An 18,593-nucleotide genomic window follows, 5' to 3' on the forward strand; every position below is an offset into this window, starting at 1 on the left:
GTTGGTGCTTCATTGGTTGTTCAGTGAAATGTGTTGCATATGAGATATTGTCTTAATGTTAGTTAATTAACTTGCGCTACATTTGAAGTAACGGAAATAATAGTTAAACTTAGAGCAGTCTTGTACATTCAGAGTTTAAAATACTGAAAGGTAAGTTTTTGTCCAGAATTTTAATTCTCGAGGTTTTGTGAAGTTCATTTAGGATTTTAGAACTTGTGATCAGCAGATATGGACACTTTGGCAAATACATGTCAGAATTCAGACATCTTGAACTTGATCATGTCTTTATCAGTAGTTTTCTTTTAAACAGAAATCTGAAGAATGTGCACTGCCAGGAGGTAGTCAGATCGAAGTTTCTACTATTGAAGACCTTCCACATGAAATTGCTGGGCCTTCAGATTCAAATACTGACCAAAATATGGATGTGATTTCTGATAATAATACTGGGGAAAATGGAATAGTTGAAGTGAAAGAAACTGAAAAAGACGATGTTAGTTCTTGTGCAGAAATGGACTGCTCTGTTTCGTGTGACACGGGTACGGAAGTTTGTCACGATGTGGCAGACGCTCAGATCTCAAACACAGAAGTGAAGTCGTCTTCGGAAGTGGAAGATATTCGGAAGGTAAATAGTGAACAAATGAATGTCTGTGATCAAGATAAAAGTGCTAATTCTGAACCAGATAGTAGTGACAGTGTCTGTCGAGGTTCAGAAACTGTTCATGTGGAGGTGGAGTGTGACAGTGGTTCTAGTGGATCTCAACCTGTTGTAGTAGACACAGGTAATGAAGTGGACAGCACGGAAACAAGTGTTTCTAAACTGGAAGTAGAAAGTGTGTCAGATAACACTCGGTGCGATAGTTGTAATAGTGAACGAACAAGCTCTACTTTGTTAGATAGGAATAATTTACCTGGACCATCTAGTATCACAGACAATAAAGTGTGTACATCTTCTTCGTTATCATCCTCATCTTTAGTATTAAACAATGTCAGTGACAGTAGTTTTACAAATAGAACTATATTGGATAGGCTAGCACAAGTAGATTCAAGTACTGATCAACCTCGAGCTAGGAGTAACAGTGTGTCAGGATCACTTTTATTAGAATCTGCTGTAACATCAAATTCTACTTCAAACATTTTATTGACAGATCACAATATTCATACTAGTGCACACCATATTCATGATACATTAGAAAATGAAGTTTCTAATAGCTTTGCTATTGATAATGTTCAGTCTAATATTAACCGAAATATTGTAGGGAATGTAAATTTCACGGACCCGTTTTCAGTTTCATCAAATAGTTCATCAGAAATAGCACCAATGCCAAACCGTCATCTAAAATTCTTAAGTGACAGTAGTTACGGTGCAGATATGACAGTTGATTCAACAACTCAATTTGTGTCAGGCGTTGGAACCAGTAATTTAATGAATTCATCAGTTTTACCTGGCATGGTGGGGTACGACTCAGATTCTATGGATGTGACGTCTGCATCAGAGACAGGAATAGGAGCTGGGTATGATGAAACAAGAAGAGGCAGTGAGGATTCCCTTACTGGTTTTCCAGAGCCCCTGTCAAGTACCAGTCATGATTCATCACAGATTCCAAAAGAGAAGAAAAAGGTACTTTATTGTTAGCTTTACTCCTTTGTTTTTGGGTAGTGAGTAATACATTTTGAATGAAACTTCACTGGATAAGGATACATAAATACTTCTGAAGTTGTCTTACTGGAAGTCTTAACTGTATTGCTTCACATTTAGAAATATGTTTTCAGTTAGACATTGTCCTGTTTTATTTGTAGGTGAGCTTACAGGAATACTTAAAACGGAAGAAGGAGAAAACTAGCTCTGCAGTTCCCATTGTATCACCATCTTCATCAAGTTCAGCAGCCATTGCAGGACCAAGCAAAGTGTCAACTGTTTCCAGTACAACAACAACATCACCACTGAAACTCTCTAACCCTATCACACTGAAGAAACTTGATGAGAAACTACCGCCTCTTCCATCATTACCCTCCTTACCCATGTTCGAAAAAACTGAACGAAAGGAATTTAAAAGTGAGTCAATTATGTGGATACTTTATGTTGGAAATTTGATTATTTAGTTGTGATAATTTTCAATATTTCTGCGTAATGTGCTACAAGTGTGAGATACAGTGGTGCAAAAAGTAGAACTTTTAGGCATACTAGGTCACTAGTTCTAACTCTGATGAGGCTGAGATTTGATCATTGTCACAATATCCCTCGGACAGGTACTGATAAGACCATGGAGCATAGTAACATTATTTATGAGAACTTCAATCTATGTCAGATAAGTTTCTGATGAAGTCAGACAAGTATTAGTGTTTAGCAGAGATGTGTATACTTTGAATACTAGATGAAATGTGTTTACTGTCTTGGTTAAAGGGAACATTTCATTAAACTTTTGTTATGTTTAAGGTTCGTCAGACTTGCTGTCTCCAATATTCAACCGTGAGAAGAAACAGGAAGAGGTGCGGAAGCCAATGAGTTTATCAGAAAGATTACGTCAAGAGTTTGGACTTGATGACAGTACTGACAACGACACTGACTCAGATAATAAAAATGGTAAGTTGGTAGTACAACTTAAATGTTCCCTTCTAATTTCAGCGAAAAGTCTTTATTCTGTAAGTGTTTGAACAGACTGATTTCTGTCATTTAGGTGTCCACATCTTCTTTGCCCCACTGCTTCAGACTAAGAATCCTTGCATCTTGAGTTTACAGATGTTCTTGTCCCCTATAATTTATGTAGGTCTTTGTGACCTACTCTGAGTTAGTTTGTATGATTGGAAATAGAAAGATGTACTGCAAAGTCATTGTTAGTCATGACTCACTGTCACAGTGGTGTCTGTCCACACTGAGAAACAAGTAAAATTCTATTCACAAATCCCAAATATTTTCAAACAAAATAGCTTTCTTGGCCAAATCATCATAATTTTATGCAAAGAAAATTAAATGGTTCTACAGTACTTTGGCTTAGGGAGGTCTTTGGTTCTAAAAATTTCACTCTAACTGTTGAAAAAAAGGAATGAATTGGAGTAGACATAGTCGTTGTACTGGTAATTCCTTTATATGTGAGATAAGATTTTTTATTTCAAGTTATTTTGGGTTAATATGCGATGTCAGACATATGTAAATAAGCTGCATTTTATGTTTAGACCAGTCAGTGAAGGGATCAACAACTAATGGTGATGGAGCAGATGTACCACCCCCACCCCCTCCACCTCCACAAACACAGGGGTCAAGGTCATCAAGGATCACAAATGGAGGTGCAGTACAATCACTTCTCAACATTAAGACATACCCGACTTCTTCACTAAAAACTGGAGACTCGGCATCATCAGTTATGGGACCGTCTAGTGCTGTACCCCAGATGGTTCCACCCCCGCCTCCTGCAACGGGGCCAGCAAAGAATAACATTGGGGCAGTTCCCAGTATGGTTCCACCCCCTAACAGCAAACCCCAATTAACGTCAGCACTTCATGCACCTCTCACTAACCTGTTGTCAAATGTGAAGAACCCTCAGAAATTGCAAAATGATCTCACTGCACAACTAGCCGCTATCAAAGGTAAACTTCCTGTTATGCAAAAGTTTTATCATTTCTTTAACAAAAATCTGATGTCTTATGCTTGATACAGTTGAACTGTTACTGGAAATGTACTAGATAAAATAACTTGATAGTAATAACAGTATTATGTAAGACTTCCTTGAATGTTTTAGTAATTTAATGTGTGTTTTCTTGCATCTGTCATGAGTAAGTTATTCCACGTAAACTTTATGTGCCTTGTGAAAGTTGTTTTCTTGACTTTTAGGTTTAGCTGACTTAGTGTTATTTCTGTATTTCAGCTCAGATAAGCAAAGTTCAGAAATCACTGCCAAATCCATCATCATCTGTCAGCTTATCATCGGGTGTTGAGCAGATGGGTAACAGTACTACTGTAAATGGGATATCATCAACTGGTTCAAAACCCCAGGTGTTTGACTATGGTCATCAGTCAAGTGCTAATTTCCTCAGGCAAAACTCTCATCCTGGTAGCTCTGGTAAAAACTTCCATGGCTACAATAAGTCTTCACCATCAGCAAGTTTCGGCAAAGTTTCTCCACGATTGAAAGTATCGCCAACATTGTTGAGTCATTCATTCAATAACTCAAACAATCACTCTCAAAATGGACCCGGGAACCAATCATTCAGTAATCATAGAGACTTGTCACCATCATCATGGAACCAGAAACGTGCTGCTCCTACTAATAATCACCCATTGAATAGGAAACCATTTACAAAACAGACTTCACATAAATACTGATTCTTAGTAGTTTTGTATTTTACAATTGAAGATTGGTCATTTAAAATAAGTAACTTTATTTTAGAGATACAAAATTGAATGTTACGGACGTTTTGGTGTGCTTTTCACCAACGATGATGCTTTTTTAGATGATTTTATTTCAATGTTTTGTGTGTTTTGAGGGAATTGGAGATAAAGCACGGTAAAGGGATAGTTAGAGAAATAAGGCAGCATTGTTTATACTTTGTTTATAGTTTGTAAAGTAAGCCAGTTTCAAAACTTGTTATTGTGTAACGTTGTTGAAATTGCTCATTTATGTTGTAAGCTATCACATTTACCATATTGCTTGTTTTATGATGTTACATTTTAGTTTCAAGTCTGAAATCATTGCTTTGTCATTTTGTACAATATTTCTTACGTAAGAACATCAAGTATCACATGAAATGTGACAGGAACCACAAAGTTGTTTTTTTAAGTGTTCATGTCATTCATTTTACTTGTAAATAACACATTAGGAAGTATTTATTGTTGTCACTAGCAAGGTAGACTTTGTATGAAAATCCACAGGTGAGGGAAACATTAGTGTCCAGAAACAAAGTGCACTCCAATATTTTTTGTTCAATGACTTAGGAAAAGATAGATCCTTGTGTGTATGTAGAACGTAGAGGTATAAAGATGGGGAAAAGTTAACATATTTTAAATGTACAGTTTGGGATAATCAAAGATAGAAAAACTAGATGTTTTAAAGATACACTACAGCTGTAACACAGTTTGTTAATATCCTAGTACAATATTTCATAAGTTGTGTGTAAATATGACTGTCTGACAGCAAAGCTGATTCAGTTGACACAAAAACTGTCCCAAGAGAGATATGTACCATGTTTTATGCCCTCTTGTATTTGTCTGTCTGTACGTTCTGTCTTTCTGTGTTTTTGTTCTTTCCGTCCCCTTTGAAGTTCTCTTTTGTAGAAAATGTAAAAAAAATCTATCCTATTTATTCTATTTATCCAAAGGTATAACAAAATAATCTATACGTTTGTATAGTGCTCTTCTTTGATGCAAAACCTGTGCAATTTTACTTCAAATTTACTTCAATATTGATGTGTCAGTTTGAATCAACTTTGTTGGAGATTTCTGTATATAAGCAAAGGAAAAAACTTTATATTGTAGAGAGATGTCTATTTTTGTACATGTACATACATTGAGATAGAAATTTTTGCAGACCGATGTTACTACGTAGGGCATTTTGTTTTTGTATATTTTGTTAGATATATAAACCTTCATTTTGTGTTGTTATACCACTCAAATCTTGGTTGTATTACAGAGACTATTTCTTCATATTTACTGTGTGATGACCCTAACTTACAGTCGTACCAATTCTGGTAAAGTTTGCAGACACATTAAGGATTTTTTTCCTTTGTTCACCCAAATGTTTACATGGTTTGGCTAAATTTATTTGTTTATTTGCCACCAAATAGATACCTTAGGCGATGAGGAAATAATTGGGCTCTTTTGTAAGTGATGAGAAAATACTGTGGATATACAACTTCATTTGGATTTTCGAAATAAAATTTCAGTGAAACACATGAAATCGACTATTGACTGTAATTGCATGCTTTAAATAGATAATTTGTAATAGATACTTACCATTGAATGGATCTTTTCTGTTGAATGGATATGTCTCAACCTCCACTGTTCTTAAACACCATTACCACTTTTTAGCTTGTTTGGTCGAATAACAAGAAAATATATTTTTTATTCAAGCCTGTTTGAGATGAAAAGTTTGTATGGTTAGAAATAGTTCAAAATTAATGAAGGAACTATAGTTACACACTTCCTGAATTCTTTTTAGTTAAAAATTTGTTTTGAAAGAAATCTATGAGGTATTGTTGTCACTTGGTAGTCGGCATTGGTTAAAAGTTTTGTTTAGGTCCACCTTTTCTCAGAAACTGTAAGAGCTACAACTTTGAAACGGTCATTATTAGATGACTTTGTAGGCCAAGAACTATAACTGCCCGTCTGTTCTCAAAAACTTATTATAAGAGTCACAACCTTGAAACTTTGCAGACTTGTTTACATCATTAAGTGACTGTAGGCCAAGAACCATAACTCTATCCTGCAATTTGTCAGAATTATGGCCCTTTCTGTACTTAGAAATTCTGAACTATAAGTCTTTTCTTCACACTGACCAGCACTTGCAGATGAGCGATGGCACTTATGGGCGGTGCTTTTGTTTCTTATATTGTCAATGCTAAAATTATTTATTTGAAGGCGATTATCAACATTTCAAGACATTTGGAGTTACACCGGGCTTTCTGAACCATAAATAGAAGTGGAAAACTTGACTTTAGTTTGGAATCTACAGCTATTTTAGAATCTTTCTTCTAAAATTATGATGACTACTTAGGCACAATAACATCATTGTCTTAGCCATGTATGGGCATAATCTCGTGTGGTTAACTTAGATGAATTATTTAAATAACTGTACCTTTTTGTCTGTAGTCCAGTTTTTCCACTTAATATGTTTCAGTAAGTTCTGTTGAAAAGTTGTAAAATGTTGCATACTTCCCTTTAAAATGGGCCCCAGGTATAGGACTGATCATAATTACATAGAAAGGGATGTGTTTTAACTTTTCAGAAATTTGTTTTTATGTTGAAAATATGAGAGGTGTTCTTTTTTTCCCTTTGTCTATTTTCAATATTAAAAATAATGATCTGCAAGGTTGAGGTAACATTTCTTCATTAGATGTTTAAATGTGGGAAAGTAATATTAGTTGAGCTTTATTTTCATTTTCGTAAGCCTTTTAATACTTAGAATATTGTTCCTGTAAAGATAGATTTTTGATTGATATCACATTTTGAGGCTCTTGTACTTGGACAGAATATAATCAAAACATTAAAGAATTGTGATATAAAGAAGAACAGAAAAACTTGGAACAAAATGGACGTCTTTGATAAAAGATTTATTTGAGGTTTTGTCTTAATAGACTTTCAGATATTAAAATATTCTTGTTTTTTCCCATTAACATTAAGGTGATTGCATAAAAAATTATGTTTTAAACAGTCATTGGTGCATATTTAGGGAAATGTTCAGGCCAAAAATCTCTTGTCTTTTGACTACATCAGTTACATTGTTTTGTATACAAGCACAGAGAGGTGTATATTTGTTGTAGGGTAGCTTTGTGAACAGCTCTATCTATTGTACTGTATAGTTCATGGTTTGAAGACAGCTACATAAATTATGTACTGTACTGAAAACTAACCTATTGAAAAGTAAATGAAAATTATACTACATTTACCATCTTTCTTATTTCTCAGCTTTCCCTAAATTTTACTTTTGTTATAGAACCTTGGTATACCTCTGGTATGCGAGAATGTATAACAGACAAATGTTCATTCAACTGCATCTTTTCTTCAGTTGTCAAATGAGCCGAATAACTTGGGGGTCACCTTGCTTTGATTAAGTTTATTACATGTACTCGCAGTGCCAGGTGTTCCAATATTGGATCACATCTCCCAACAAAATATAAATTAAAGAAAATCCTTCTGAAAAGGAATGGCTTGGCTTACTGAGGCAATTGTTTCAAGCAAGTTAGTGTACCGGTGCTTGAAAATATAGTATTTGTTCACAATATCCTGAAAATACAATTTTTGTTACCTATTTGCCCAAGCTGCATTAGTAATGTGATCTACCAAATGGGTATCGCACAGGAATTTGCTGCATATTTTTGTGCTTATGTTGTGACCTGTCCAATTAGTGTAAAGCACCCTTGAACATGTCTATCATGAAAAGAGTGTTATATTAATCTGGCGTAATAATAAATATCGCTTAGTCTGTAAAGGGGTAGTGTTAATCGACAAACAGAAATCTTTCATCCCTGGTCAATATTCTTCCGTTGAATATCACATCATTATGATCAAATTCAGTGGCTCAAAAGTCAACAATTGTTTCATTATATCCGAGTTCCTTTTTAGGCTAAATGGTAGTAACTAATATATTAATACGATTACCACATTTTATCTCCGGTCAGATTAATACAATGACGTCATTACGGAAGGCGAAAATACAACGATTGGCGGGGCGATTGGTCGAGAGGGCTAAGACGCTTTCCAAGGAGATGAAGGCCCCGGGTTCAATTCCTGGCTACTCCTATTGCGGTGTGTCCTTGGACAAGGCACTTTATCATGATTGCCTCCGACCCAACTGTAAATGGGTACCAGCAAATTGCTGGGGGTAAGGTATAATTGGTTTTAACAGTTAAAATAGGGCCGCTCAAAAGCTCTACCTGAGCTTATGTCCATTGTTTTACGAAGCGACGGTAAATAAAATTTACCTTTAACTTTACGACCAGAGCATACTTGAGGCCGAGTTACCTATAGCGGCCCATCTTACTGGGCGGGACTTTTGGGCATATGAGTTTCACAAATATCTTGTATACTCATTGAAATATTGGAATTAAATGTATTTACATTTCTTGTCCGGCAACAACTGCAGGAAAACCTGAAAGTAAATGCATTCACATTGTCTTTTATCTCTCAATTAAATAAGTTTCATTGTAAATTGCATTATGGCATTGTCCTTGGGGTTTAAACATATTTTATTAGCGTAATAGGTGGTTTACAAATTGTATACAATGTAACAAATTCAGAAATACCCTTAGGATAGGATCGAAAGCCGATGGCTTATATAGACATTTTCCTGCATTGTCACATGCTTCACGAGCACAAATGTCATATACTTTGGCTAGTTTCTGAGATGCTTGAATGATTTACAGCGGAGAAGAATCCTCCAGTCGTCCCTTTCAAGTTCTGCTATAAGCCACTCTCGAAAACCCAGAATAAACATTCTGTGTAATTTTGTTCTGAACAGATTGTAATCAGGGATGAAATAATTTGGACAGAACCCGACCTTCAACCACCGTTTCAACTTCTCTAAACACAGACTGAGACAAACTGTCATGTTGCTCTCCTCCCAAACTGACGCATCCGTTTCTTCTATAGTCCAAAACACCAGTGTTTTCATGATATAACTCGACATAAAATCTTTATCCGGGAACTTGGATTCTATGTGCTCCTTGACCAGAACCTTGAGTGTAATTAGGCACAACCTTTGACATTCACTGAAAGACTGAACAAGCATAGTTTCCGCAGTCCTGAAAGATATCCTCCATTCCAAGTCCGGGTTTTCAGTTCCTTGTATTTTAGAAGCTATTGGAACAACGTGAAACCCCGAATTAACAATTTTTGTAACTAGGTCTTTTTGTGGCCACTTTCTCGGTCGATTTTGCCATTCCTTAGCTGAGTCAGGCCAACCTTTTGAACAGTTAAAGGAGTTGACAATATCCACGTCGAAACATCCAAAATACGTTTGTTTGAATGCCGGGCCATGATTCATCCATTTAGGGAGCATTTTATTGAAAGTATTTAATACCGTTAATCCATTAGTGGAGTCAAATTCTTCAACCATTTTTCTTGAGAAGTAATGATATCCATCTTTATTCGCTTGTAAAGCAGGTGTACTGCAAACAGAATAGTCAAACATTGATTTGCGTGGTTCATGTGTGTCCATCAATTGTTTTAGCACGACATACAGTGTTTGCATATTTGATTTTATCACCGCACTTCAAAAACCATTCTACACCGTTTCTGTGTTTTGGTGGATCCGAATATCGGTCAAACCTGGTCGTATTATGATATCGAAGCCAACATGAACCAGGCGGCATTCTAGAATGGTCTGTGGTGACTATTAACCCACTCATCCTGTCATTTGGTATATCATCAGCGTCTGCGAATACCTCACCAGTATCACGCATGAAATCGACGTCAGAACTATTCACGCACGTTTTCTCTACGTAACTGCCAACAACCGTCGACCAGTCCTTTGCGTATATGTTGTCGTCTCTGAAGGAGTTTATAAATCCTTTATGGATAACCTCATTGTAGAATTTGTTGTATAACACGACACATCGTACTTTAAATGGTACTCTTGAAAGTTTACTTGCAATTTGGCATATGTGTTCAGATACGAGTTCTCTCTCGTTTCCTGGCGTTCTGATTTCCTTTCCTCCACACACAGAACACAACGTTCCCATTCTATTATTCAAAAATGAGATTAACTTAGGACTATAAATGAGATAACTTGGAACTACGTGTGTTTATTATTATATCTCACAAAGTACCAATCCTTTTTGGTTTCCCGAAATTTCTTAAAGGGATAAGCATTATTTTATGACAGTTTTCACCTTAAGGGATTTATTCAAGGAACAAGAAGACCCGGGATATAATGTTAGGTAAAAATGACTTTAACAAAAGTTTTTAATTATCCCCTTTAATATCGGGATATTTCAACAATATTAACCCAAACTGTGCCTAGCTTCTGAATTTATTTATTTCCAATCAATGCAATCCGGCTCGACAAGGCAAAGGGGGATAATGATATAACTGCCAATCTAACAACAGGTCTTGTGTATTTATATTCCTTCTAAGCAAAGTATGTTTATCAAATTTATACTTACTCTAAAATAGTGCTATCTTGGTAGGCATATCAAAGTTTTGAAAATACCTCCTGTGAAAATCTAGATTTTGTGATTTTGTGTGTTAGTGATCAGATATTAAAGTTTGGTAATCTTTATGCACCTAATGTTTCTTATTTTTAGTAATTTTGTTATTAAGTAAAATGTGTACATGCCCTTCTTATTTCTTTATAGAAAATCTGACCGCTATCGATTAGTGGCCGGAGGAATATTCTTCGGTATGTTTATGACTAGGCCAAAATCTGGTTAACCCCCTTTAAGCTGCGGCTCCTAGTATCTAAGCGAGACTATGATTATATTTCTTGTGAAACCTTTAATGTTTTTTAGCTGTAAAGTAGACGCCAGCCACGGCGCAGGGAAAATTGATATGGTAGATTATCTTTTCCTCTTGTTATTGTTGGTTACATTGTTTGCTGAGAATGTTGAGCATTAAACCCCGCCCCATCTCCACTCCCAAGGTTTAAGTGGTGAAAGGAAAACCCCAGCTACCCATCCTTGCTTTTTCAGTCATAGGCAGATACACATATCAGCTGCTTCCCGTAGGCTATCTGGATGGAATCTTCGCTGGAGACTCGAACCCATATGCGATGCGAAATTAGTAGTTCGAATCAGTAAAAAGAAAAAAACGAGGCTCCTTTTTATGAGTTTGAACTTCCGCACTGACCACTGCGCTGCGGAGGACTCACTGGTTTTTACCTATATATGCATGTCTGGTTTGCTGATTCTAAATGCTGGTCCGGTTGTTGCAAAGGGAAACAAGCCACCCGCTGAAATATTGGTACATAGCTACAGAAATCACTGATGTCATGTATTTGTATACTAGTATACGATATGTTACTATGTCATGAAATTACCTCCATAAATTCCGAAACACTCGACACATTCAGGGAGTGAGAACTTGATTATAGTTTATATTTAAAGTTTATACGACGTGTGTGTCAAGTCAGAAATATATGTAATTTATTTTTAACTCAAACATCCGCTTCTACTTGAACTTCTGGTGCATATTTCAGAAGTAACCGGATATACACCACTCCGAATTTTTGAAACATCAGAGGTTTCGGACGAGTTACATTTCTAACTTTTGAAATTTATGTCAGAAGTGTGCCATTTTACTTTCATTCGGTATATAATTCAGTTCTAAGTCTAACCCCAATTCTTAACCTTTTGGTACATATTTCAGAGGGAACCCCAGTGTTACCCATTTCCAAACTTTTGGTATATATTTCAAAAGTAATTTCAGAAGTATAAACCCGGATATACCTCATAACTATCTTCTGATAGTCACATTCATTCATCAAACACTCCTGCATCAAAAACAATATTTGTACTGTTGTGGCAACGCCAAACATGGGATTCCGTGCGAGCTATTTTATCTGCCTTTGAAATTAAATGATGTATAGGTAATTCGATACGTATATTAATATGTTTACTGTAAAGTATGTACAATGTATACATGCATAATTTTAGTTTCATCAAATAGTATTATCTCATCTTAAGAAGGCATAAATTTAACCACTTGTATGAGGTTTTAGTGTAAAAGTTAACGACGTTGGAATGTCTGAAATCTAGTGATAAATTGCCTGTGCTTACAAATCAAAATAAAAAAATATGAAAATACTGTAACTGCTTTTTGAGGGTTTTTTTTTCAACAATGTGTAAGTGCTGACTCAGAATTACAGAAAAATCAAAGAAAATAACAATTGGAAAGCAGTCAGGACGATCCTTTTGGTGAAACTGGACATATCCATTTAGATTCTGTTGAAAAAAAAATAGTCATGACATGTAACATACGTGTACACAGGTTTTGAAATTGAAATGGAAGGGGACATTGATGGCACAGTATCAAACTTGATGCTGGTTGTACTAGTTATCAAAGTGTTTGTTTTGTTTTGGGTTTAAAGACCTGCTCCAGTCCTACCTTTTGACCTTAAATTGTCACTGAAAAAGCATGAAAATCCTGACTATAAACAGTGACGCCTGTCAAAATAGAGTCTATTTTATATAAAATTCTATATAAAATACCTGTGGTTTTGAGTGCTAAGTGTGGCGCGTGGCCGTTAACTGTTACATATTGTAATCATGGGTTGCATACACACAACAGAATTTGAATAGCCGCGGAGCAGGGCTTTAACGCCGTTTTTCAAAAGTATATCAGTTATGGAACGGCGGGCAATTAACCTAACCAGTGTTCCTGGATTCTGTAACAGTACAGACCTGTTCTCCGCAAGTACACATAAATCAGAGGTGGATGACGAATGATTTCAGACACAATATCTTTTATCAAATCGTCACGGACAACATACGCCCCGTTCGGCCGGGGATCGAACTCACGATCCCGCGATCGTAGATCTGCGCCGCTCCCTAGACACTAAGAATTCTCTGAAAACAAGTCTAAGTTTTAGTAAGCTGAGGCTTAGACCCGAGGGTATCAAGCTGCGTTTGAAGACCATTCCTAAAACTCTAGCATCTTGATGCAATCTTCATACTAACCAGTAGCAAGCTCACATCCCAAAGCAGTGTTTATAGCCTCGGATTAATATCCCGTATTCGATTAAAACTCCTTCATTTATAACGGCAACAATACTTATATCGTCGTTTTTTCCCAAAATGGTTTTGTTTTTGCTGGATTTAGAGTCACACCGACACACTTGAGGTTATTATATCGACTTGTCCAGCTTTTGATGGTAGGGGAAGATTCCAAGTGTCCCAAAGCATTTCAGGTATGGGCGAGCACCTGAGTAGAACCACCGGCTTGGATGACTTCCTCGCATGAAGAAATCTACACCATATGCAAGGTTTCGAACTCACATCGGTGAGGCTCGAAAAAAAGACACTGTTAACTTATTTATTGTTTTGTGTATACGTAAGTAAAAATATTGGGTACCATTTGGTTTGACAAATTGAGAAATCGCTTTTATCGCACCATTTATCTGCGTTTGACTGCCCGCACCGGTGGCATGAGGAACGGTCTCCCACGGGAAAAGCTTCGCGGGTGCAATGTCATTACCTTTAGTACAAGTTGACGCAAAACAAACAACTTCAATTAATGCCTGCTTATTAATTCAGTAAAATCAAATTATATGAATAAGATAATGGACATAGATTAACTGACCATTGCGTGACAGATAGTTGCGGACAACGTAACATTCTTCCAGAAATATCCGCTTAGGGAGGCTTGTCGGATAAATTTCGTATTTATTGAAATAAATTTCATTACCTGTTTGACCAGTACAACAGTCAGTATGGAGATGTTTCTACATGTACTCAGTGTTTTGGTGACTTTTACTGTCTGTGAGTATAGTTTTCTATTCTGTTAACGATAAATGCATTTAGTTTCATTTAAACATATTTACATTTTTGAATATGGGCATGTTCTAATCTCTGGCCTGGCCTGGCCTGGCCCGATGAGCCCAATTTTCGACTGGGCCAGGCCAGGCCAGGCCAGATTTTATTGTACATAGAGAAATGAATGGCATGAAATCTAAATATACAATTACAATAGCAGGCAGTATTAACCGGAATCCTGGAAAACCTGGGATGGGCTCATGGGATGGGCTCTGGGGATGGGATGGGATGGGCTCAAGGACATGGGCTGAACTTATTTGCCCCTAAAATTTTCTCAGATTCTCGAAGGTTTCTTAAGGTGAACAGTTCTCTATAAAATAAATGATACTTCTGGGAATTCATGCCATACTGTCAATAAGATCTGGCCGAGAGTAACAAAATGGGTTAATGTCTTATTCTGTAGGCTAATAACAGTATATTGCTATTATTATTATTGTTAATTCTCTTGATTCAGTCAGTAATACACTTAATAAAACAGTAACAATTTTAAAGTAATATTATGAAAAATAAAAACACGTAGAACAGTAATAATTTTAAAGTAATATTATGAAAATTAAAAAATATATACTTCTTGCATGTGTATTTATAATTGATACCTTTATGAAATAAAAGTAGACTTATTTTTATAGCAGAAGAAATTGAATATCAAAACAAAACAATTTGGTATAATGAAGAATTATGAAGATAAAGGGTAGAATTACATGTATATATGTCACAGGGAGAAAAATGATGAATTCAGCAGTTGACCTCTAACCCAAGTAAGAGAATGAACCTACAACATTAATGTTTGATGAAAATTCATTTTGAGAGAAAATATGAAATGGAGCTTATGACAAATCAGTTCTGAAAAAAAAGTTACTGAAAAGAAAACAATAATTGACAAATTTCAGAATAAAAAGATGACAGAAATGAATTTAATGTATTAGACATATTATAACATACGAAAAGGGGGATTCTCAAACATATGACAGTTTTCAATTTATTGGTAATAGATTTTGATGTTTACATTAACACCAAGTGGACAATAAATGATTATATTTTATCCAAATTAATTGCTCTTTTTTTTGCTTTAAATATAATAAAAAATGATGTTTATATTAACACCAAATGGACAATAAATGGTCATATTTTGTTAAAAATAATTGCTCTTTTGCTTTACTTATGATAAAAATACAGTCCATAAATTTTTCATCACTTATATTGGAACCGTAGAAGTACATTCTAACAGGTTAGAAGACTAAGTGTTGGTATTTTCTTTCTTTGTTTCCCTTCTTGGCAGCCAATACAGTGTGAGTCTCACTCTGGGAATTGTAATTACAGGCTGTGTCCCTGTTATCCTTAGCTGACCTCTTAATTGCCCAGTTGAACTTTTAATTCATGTTTCTCACTATATATTTTTCTGACCTTGGGCCCACGATCCCATGACCTTCAGCCCATCCCATCCCATCCCATGAGCCCATCCCACGAGCCCATCCCAGGTTTTCCAGGCTGCCGTATTAACCTGCATTGTTTACTTGGTGCATGTCAAACAAAATGAGAAACCAGTCCCCTGGAGAATCATTAATTAGCCATCATTCATCTTATTTGAAATACAGATTTGCACTGAAGAAAATGGTGTAACTAAATGATAACTACCCATTTTTTTCTGTGATCAAATTATTTAAAGTCAGCTTTAACACTTGGTTTTAAAACTAATGGCTAATTTCATTGATAAGTTTACCTGCTGCAATATAACTGAATATTTGCATGCATCTCTTTGGGAATTGTAATTACAGGTTGTGTCCCTACTATCCTTAGCTGACCTTTTAACTGTTCAGTTGAACTTTTAATGTGTTTGGTTTAGTTAAGCTGATGTTCAATTTATGGAAGAGTAATAAAAATAATATTCATTGTGGGACCTCTAACTCATTGTCAGGGTGTTTGCATTTTAAATTATTGATATTTGTCTTGCACAAAAAAAATAATGGTGCATTGTGTTTATGTTATTTCTAAGTGATATATTTAATGCTAAAAGATGCTCTTGAGCCTGTTTTACAAAACTTTGTAGGATTTTTTTCCACATACTTAGATCAATATAAAAACAATCTTACAAAAATATTCAGTATATGTATAACCTAAACTACAAAATTCATATATCGCTTTCCGCACTATACTATCCCAGGTTCTAGAACGGATGTAGCATTATTTTAGAAATTGAAAGTTGTTGTCCGTTAGTATTGACAGGTGCCACTCTTTATTTTACACCGTATTTGTAACCTGAAAATATCTAAATTGACCAAAATAACATGCAAAGTTTACCAATGACACAGTGGCGTAGTGATAAGTTCTGCGACTTTCACACATGTTACCATGGGTTCGATTTCAATTCAGATTGTTTTCATTAAATCAATATAATGTCATTTTATTGATACCGGTTTTATAATTTTATTCTTACAACATTTCATGGTAATAACTTGTATGTAGAAGAATGTCAAATACTTGTGTATTTCTTTCAAAAAATGAACAATAAATCATAAGTGACAATTCCTGCATTCTAAGTTTACAGAGAAAAAATGATAATGAAAATGGTCAAACAGGTCACGGTTTCGAACTTACAGTCCCGAGATTGGTAGCTGAACGTTTTGTCAGCACAATTTTATCTGCATGTACGACCTGGCAGTAAAGAAATGTTTATACCGGTATCTTATTTGGTTTTCAATATTTATATATTTATTTATGTTTGGGCACCGATTTTTTATGGAAGCATATGGAATACTCTTGAGTGCTAGTTCAATAATTTCGGACAATACTAAATAATCCTCAATAGACAAAATAATGAACTTAGTTATCTTATTCAATTGGGGGAAAACCAAGCCACCAGTCAAGAGTCAATTGAGGTGGAAATCCCCTGATAATAGTCACAACAATTAATCAGGCATCACCTTTAAATTAAACATAATAGTTATGTTAGCTACAGGCTTATTCCCAGGTGTATAATTTTACAGAGTGGGAGTTCAAAATGTATTTATATAATGTCTGAAATATCTAAACTTATTCAAAAAGTCAGATTTTAAAGAAGCTATAAAAATCACTTTCACCTTTTACGAAATTGAAATCTATGGCCTGGCCTGGCCTGGCCTGGCCCGGCTCGGTCGAAAATTGGGCTCATCGGGCCAGGCCAGGCCGGGCCAGGCCAGGCCAGAGATTAGAACATGCCTTGAATATGTATAGTTTATATATCTCTAATATGTCTAATTTCTGTTATGAAAAATTTAATTTACGTTTGCGCTCATGTGGCAACGAAATTCAAGTGAAACTACTTTTTTGTTTGTTAACTAGCCTATACCCTTTTCTTGCTATTTAAACTCTCAACTCCTTCGTTCTGCAAAGAGGAAAAAAAGGTTGAAAACTTGAGTGTGACTGAGTGTATTGAAAAACGGAAACCGGTTTAGATGGGATCCATCTGCATGCTAGATATATTTTATTTCCAAATTTTGATGGTACAGAATTCTATTCTATGGACCTTTATAAATGATTTCATCAGAAGAATGCGCAACTTAAAAATCGGGTGGAAACCAGGTATTTACTTAAAACTCAAACTACATTCAGGCCTACCGTTTATATCTGGAAGTGAGTGCGACTTGGCCGAAGTAGAGATCTGCGCTAGACCCGCCGCTGACCTGGTTCCTCGAATCTATTTCAACCCGACAAGCTCCCAACTTTTAAGTGACATTAAAGAAAACTACTGTGGAAAAGGGTAAGAATTTATTTTCTTTTAAACAGTAAATCAACTAATTCCTTCAGTCAGATATCCAAACCAGGCAATTAAGTGTTGCGGAGCTTGAAGGTTCAATGATCAATGACAATACCTTTCTATTTAAAACCATGTAGGCCTATAGGCTACTTTTGCATGGTTAGAAATTTCGTCGATAATAATTGTCATAACAAACAAAAAACGCTGATTTCATTTGAACGTAGTTGAAATATTCTATATTCTACTTTTGAAACAATATATGAGCCGTGCCATGAGAAAACCAACATAGTGGGTTTGCGACCAGCATGGATCCAGACCAGCCTGCGCATCCGCGCAGTCTGGTCAGGCTCCATGCTGTTCGCTTTTAAAGCCTATTGGAATTGGAGAAACTGTTAACGAACAGCATGGATCCTGACCAGACTGCGCGGATGCGCAGGCTGGTCTGGATCCATGCTGATCGCAAAGCCACTATGTTGGTTTTCCCATGGCACGGCTCATATATCTATTTTCTCCTTATTCATTGCATTTTACAATGTATGCAAGTACGGCAATACTTCAAAGATAGAGTCAGAGCGCGCGCTTTGTGTGACGTCAAAATAAAGAAAAAAGTTTCACCACAAAGTGAATGAATGAGGCGGGGTTAACCTGTCAGCACTGCTCCAAAAATAGCTTCAGCTTCACC

General features: G+C 35.9%; 2 protein-coding genes across 8 annotated transcripts in view; one reads left to right on the plus strand and one right to left on the minus strand.

Moving 5' to 3' along the window:
• The window catches only part of LOC123528696 (uncharacterized), a 52,416-nt gene extending 44,825 nt beyond the window's left edge, over positions 1 to 7,591 (plus strand). For all 7 annotated transcript variants that reach the window (XM_045308629.2, XM_045308633.2, XM_045308630.2 and 4 more), the window contains 5 exons: positions 311 to 1,618; positions 1,798 to 2,053; positions 2,435 to 2,581; positions 3,172 to 3,582; positions 3,861 to 7,591. In XM_045308629.2, the coding sequence (XP_045164564.2) occupies positions 311 to 1,618; positions 1,798 to 2,053; positions 2,435 to 2,581; positions 3,172 to 3,582; positions 3,861 to 4,318 (2,580 nt within the window). In that variant the 3' untranslated portion in view covers positions 4,319 to 7,591. The remainder of the gene's footprint in view (positions 1 to 310; positions 1,619 to 1,797; positions 2,054 to 2,434; positions 2,582 to 3,171; positions 3,583 to 3,860) is intronic.
• Positions 7,592 to 8,877: 1,286 nt separating this feature from the next.
• Positions 8,878 to 10,849, minus strand: LOC123528698 (protein mab-21-like). The gene has a single exon (XM_045308637.2). The coding sequence runs from the start codon at positions 9,897 to 9,899 to the stop codon at positions 9,042 to 9,044; it is 858 nt and encodes a 285-aa protein (XP_045164572.2). The 5' UTR covers positions 9,900 to 10,849; the 3' UTR covers positions 8,878 to 9,041.
• Between the last annotated feature and the right edge of the window lie 7,744 nt (positions 10,850 to 18,593).

The sequence above is a fragment of the Mercenaria mercenaria genome, chromosome 13, assembly GCF_021730395.1.
Source record: "Mercenaria mercenaria strain notata chromosome 13, MADL_Memer_1, whole genome shotgun sequence".
NCBI lineage: Eukaryota > Metazoa > Mollusca > Bivalvia > Venerida > Veneridae > Mercenaria > Mercenaria mercenaria.